Genomic DNA, 5,000 nt, shown 5'->3' with positions numbered 1-5,000 from the left:
ATCTAATACGTTTCTTCGCGGATATTAAGACCGTTGGGATCAATTGTCCTGCCTTTTAAAATTAAAAAAGCTTCCCTGGCCTTACGGATCGAGTCTCTGTTAGAAAACATTTTTTCGATAGGGATTAATTGCATGTCCTTGGAGATGTTGTGGGGAGAGGAGAGGAAATGTTCTGCGACTGTAGTAGGTTTGGATTTGGTGTTAGCGTTATCTAAAGTGCGGCGGTGTTCATTAAAACGGTCTTTTAAACGTCGTTTAGTTTCTCCTATGTACTGTAGATGGCATCTGTTGCATTGAATCATGTAGATAAGGTTTTTAGTTTCGCAAGTTATGTGGAAATTAATGGAGCGCGTTTCGCCAGTAGAGCAGAATTTGTAGTTGGTTAGTCCATGGGAAATGTAAGGACAGGTAGCGCAGTTTTTGCCACAGCGAAAAGAACCGGAAGGAAGTGTGGAATTAGAGTGAGTTACATTGGGGGACAGTTTAGCTGTAACCAGCAGGTCTCGAAGGTTAGGGGAGCGCCTGAAAGCCACAACAGGTAGATGGAGGAAAGCATTTTTGCAGCGGTCAGAAGAAAGAAGTAGATTGTAGTGTTTTTTATTATGTTGAAGATGGAAGGAAGTGATGGATTATAGGTCGTAATGAAAGGTATTCGTTTGGGTTTGTCTGTCTGTTTAGGTTGTAGGGTATGTGTGCGGGGAATGTCTGCAGCCCGTTGTATTTGTTTAGTAACAAAGTTGCGTTTGTAACCTCGTTTCAGAAGGTATGTCGTTAGTTCCGTGGTGCGAATCTTGAACGTTTCGTCGGTAGAACAAATTCGTCGTAGGCGGAGTGCTAGGCTGAAAGGGATTGCTTTTTTTGTATGTAGAGGATGACAAGAGGATAAAGTAAGTGTTGGTGTTTGTCCGTGGGTTTCGTGTATAGGTCTGTATTTATGTTTCCGTCACTAGTTAGTGAGACGTTAACGTCAAGGAAAGGAACACTGGTGGGAGAGTGTGAGCTAGTGAATTTAATGGTAGGGTGAATGTTGTTGAGATAATCGATGAAAATTTTAAGGTTCTCCGGACCTTCAGTCCAGATCATAAAAATATCATCAATGTATCTCAACCAAGTATGAGGTTGGAATGGGGCGTTCCTTAGAGCATTTTTTTCGAAAAGCCCGAGGAAGAGGTTAGCAAAAGAGGGGGCCATTTTGGTGCCCATAGCTGTGCCGTGGATTTGAAGGAAGTGGCTATCATTAAAGTGAAGTTATTCATCGTTATTCATACACGAAACCCACGGACAAACACCAACACTTACTTTATTCCTCTTGTCATCCTCTACATACAAAAAAGCAATCCCTTTCAGCCTAGCACTCCGCCTACGACGAATTTGTTCTACCCGACGAAACGTTCAGATTCGCACCACGGAACTAACGACATACCTTCTGAAACGAGGTTACAAACGCAACTTTGTTACTAAACAAATACAACGGGCTGCAGACATTCCCCGCCACACATACCCTACAACCTAAACAGACAGACAAACCCAAACGAATACCTTTCATTACGACCTATAATCCATCACTTCCTTCCATCTTCAACATAATAAAAAAAACAACTACAATCTACTTCTTTCTTCTGACCGCTGCAAAAATGCTTTCCTCCATCTACCTGTTGTGGCTTTCAGGCGCTCCCCTAACCTTCGAGACCTGCTGGTTACAGCTAAACTGTCCCCCAATGTAAACTCACTCTAATTCCACACTTCCTTCCGGTTCTTTTCGCTGTGGCAAAAAACTGCGCTACCTGTTCCTTACATTTCCCATGGACTAACCAACTACAAATTCTGCTCTACTGGCGAAACGCGCTCCATTAATTTCCACATAACTTGCGAAACTAAAAACCTTATCTACATGATTCAATGCAACAGAGTGCCATCTACAGTACATAGGAGAAACTAAAAACGACGTTTAAAGACCGTTTTAATGAACACCGCCGCACTTTAGATAACGCTAAACACCAAATCCAAACCTACTACTACAGTCGCAGAACATTTCCTCTCCTCTCCCCACAACATCTCCAAGGACATGCAATTAATCCCTATCGAAAAAAATGTTTTCTAACAGAGACTCGATCCGTAAGGCCGGGAAGCTTTTTTTAATTTTAAAGGCAGGACAATTGATCCCCACGGTCTTAATATCCGCGAAGAAACGTATTAGATTTCAGTTTATTATTTTTAGTGATTTCCGTTATTTTTCCGTGACTCTTAGTATTTGAATTCAAAATCTTTGTAACTGCCATGTTTTTATCACCATTTTTTTCCAGTATTACGTCCACATCCTTTACTATATATATATATGTACATAGAAGCAATTCAATGTAACTCTCATTGTACCTGAAGAAGGCTGGTTTGGCCAGCCGAAATATAGTACAGGAATCACTAAAATCAAATCTACGTTTCGACAATGGCTTCAACTAGCCCTGGATACTCAATACCATCTACTGGAGCGCAATAAACGTTATGTATTTCCACTTAACATGCTGGATCACCAACGTATCTCTACATTCCAACACAATTTAAAGAGATTAAAACCCGTAAACTTAGGAACTTAGTTCTAAAGCAAACCCGTAGTACAAGCAAGAATGCAACAGAAGCGCCTATTGGTTTTAACAAACTGTCGTCTCAGATCCTGGACCCAACATTAAGAAGATTTTCAACAGGGTCTCATCATTCGTCAATGCTGACTCAAAACAACTACCAAGGACATGTCTATTAGCGAGAGCTAGCCTACAAGCAGCAGTCGACAAGCTTGAAGCTCCACAGTTATCTACAAACACACTGAACGAATTCAAAGGAGGGATAGCTCGCATTATTGATAAATGCGAGACTTCGGGTACACAGATACTTCAATAAAAGCGACAGACATATCAGAAACCCCCGGATGCTGTTGTAATAACACCGTCTGACAAAACCAAGCGCCTGGTCGCTATCGATACCACTCAGTATAAAGATATTCTCCATAAAAGTACCATCGCCACTGGCAATTATCAACCCAAATTATCAAAGCTCAACCCACCTAGAACGGAACAGATCAAGTTCAACGGCCATCTAAATAAAATCGCCAATAATACGGTAAGAGACACCCTGAATTATGCAAAGCGCTGAAGGATAATATATGCTGTGAGCCGCTACCATGCCCAGTATATTGTCTACCTAAGGATCACAAAGAGGGTGAACTGAAAGGACACCCCATTCATGCCGCGACCGACACTCCAGCCACAGGTTTGTCTAAATTCCTAGCCAGGTCATTGGATAGCTTACTTGACTTCGTTCCCGATCAGAGGCAGCTCTTTAGAATGATTGATGGCCTTTTCAAGGTCAAGTCAGCCCCGCTCTTACCAACATGTGACTCGCCTCAGGGATTGTCTGAGAAGTTTGCCACCTTTTTCTCCGAAAAAAATAGTGAATCTGAAAGATAGTTTGCACTCGTCAGTCTTGGCGACGATGGATTTGTCAGTAGCGCCTAGTCAACCATTATGTCAGACAACATTCTGTGATTTCTCTGCGGTGTCTGTACGTTATATCAGTGAACTCTTAGTGAAGTCCAATACTAAGTCGTGTATATTAGACCCTGCTCCAACTAGTGTGCTCAAGCATTCTATTGAAGCCCTGGCTCCAGCCATCACCTCTATTGTCAATGCTTCTCTGCTATCTGGTGTATTTCCATCATCCCTTAAAAAAGGTGTAATTCACCCTTCGATCAAGAAGCTGTCCCTTGACCGTGAGGCATATCCGAGTTATCGCCCTATCACAAACGTTGCATTTCTATCGAAGATGCTCGAACGTGTGGCCGCTACGCAAACGCTGAACTATCTTATACCCAATGGGCTTTTAGCCAAGTTTCAGTCTGCGTATCGATGTTTCCACAGCACAGAAACTACGTTATTACGAGTGTTTAACGACATCCTTGTTGCTATTGACAACCACCGGGATGTTGTACTTGTTCTTCTAGATTTATCGGCGGCGTTTTTGACACCATTGAACATTCTGTTTTACTTAGTCGTTTGGAACACCGTTATGGATTTGATGGGAAGGTGTTAAACTGGTTTAGATCATACCTGATTGGTAGATCCCAGCAAGTACTAATTGCGGATGTCAGATCAGCCGATTATCCTCTTCAGTATGGTGTTCCTCAAGGGTCTGTCCTGGGGCCATTTTTGTTTTCTTTGTTCTTGCCCCTCTGGAGAATGTGGTACAAGCCCATGGTTTCAATGTAATGACTTACGCAGATGATACACAGTTATATGTGTCCTTGGGCTCGTCGGATGATCGTCCTGCCGTTCTATCTAAGTTTGAAGCTTGTGTGAAGGACATTCTCATCTGGTGCACCTCTAATGGTTTGGCATGCAACCCCGACAAGACGGAAGTAATTCATCTATGCTCTTGTTTCCAAAGCATTACTCTTCCTGGTATTGATGTTGGTGGTTATACTATATCGCCAACACCACCTGCCCGAGATCTCGGAGTGCTTGTTGACTCACATCTGACGTTGTCTAAACATGTTAACAGTGTATGCAAGTCCGCATTCTTTTCCATTAGTAAGATTTGTAGGATTAGAAAATATTTAGACCGTGATAATTGTGAAAGACTTGTGCACGCGTTCATTTCATCGACTCTTGATCCTGTAATAGTTTACTAACAGGTCTTCCAGATAAGGAAATCTCAAAGCTCCAGCGCGTGCAGAATGCTGCAGCGAGGCTTATTGTTGGTGCTGCAAAGAATGAACATATGTCACCCATATTACAGCAACTACACTGGTTGCCTGTAAAGTTCAGAATTGACTTTAAGATTTTGATGCTAACTTATAAAGCTCTTAACAATCAAGCTCCCGATTACATTTCTGAACTATTGACTTTGTATAAGCCTTCTCGTGCACTTAGATCTTCCAGTCAAATGCTTCTTGTTGTACCTAAAACTAAAACTAAGCTTTATGGGGACACAGATCGTTTGCTGCCAGTGCC

The 5,000-nt window shown here is 42.2% G+C and overlaps 2 protein-coding genes across 2 annotated transcripts in view; both read left to right on the top strand.

Moving 5' to 3' along the window:
- LOC138011364 (solute carrier family 41 member 1-like) overlaps positions 1 to 5,000 on the top strand; it is a 330,107-nt gene that overhangs the window by 274,153 nt on the left and 50,954 nt on the right. The gene's annotated exons all lie outside the window — the stretch shown is intronic.
- Positions 4,256 to 4,678, top strand: LOC138010030 (uncharacterized). Its single transcript, XM_068856997.1, has one exon. It carries the CDS (start codon positions 4,256 to 4,258, stop codon positions 4,676 to 4,678), a length of 423 nt encoding a protein of 140 aa, XP_068713098.1.

The sequence above is a fragment of the Montipora foliosa genome, chromosome 7 (genome assembly GCF_036669935.1).
Source record: "Montipora foliosa isolate CH-2021 chromosome 7, ASM3666993v2, whole genome shotgun sequence".
NCBI classification, from domain to species: domain Eukaryota; kingdom Metazoa; phylum Cnidaria; class Anthozoa; order Scleractinia; family Acroporidae; genus Montipora; species Montipora foliosa.
This window is presented reverse-complemented; position numbering and strand designations above follow the sequence as displayed.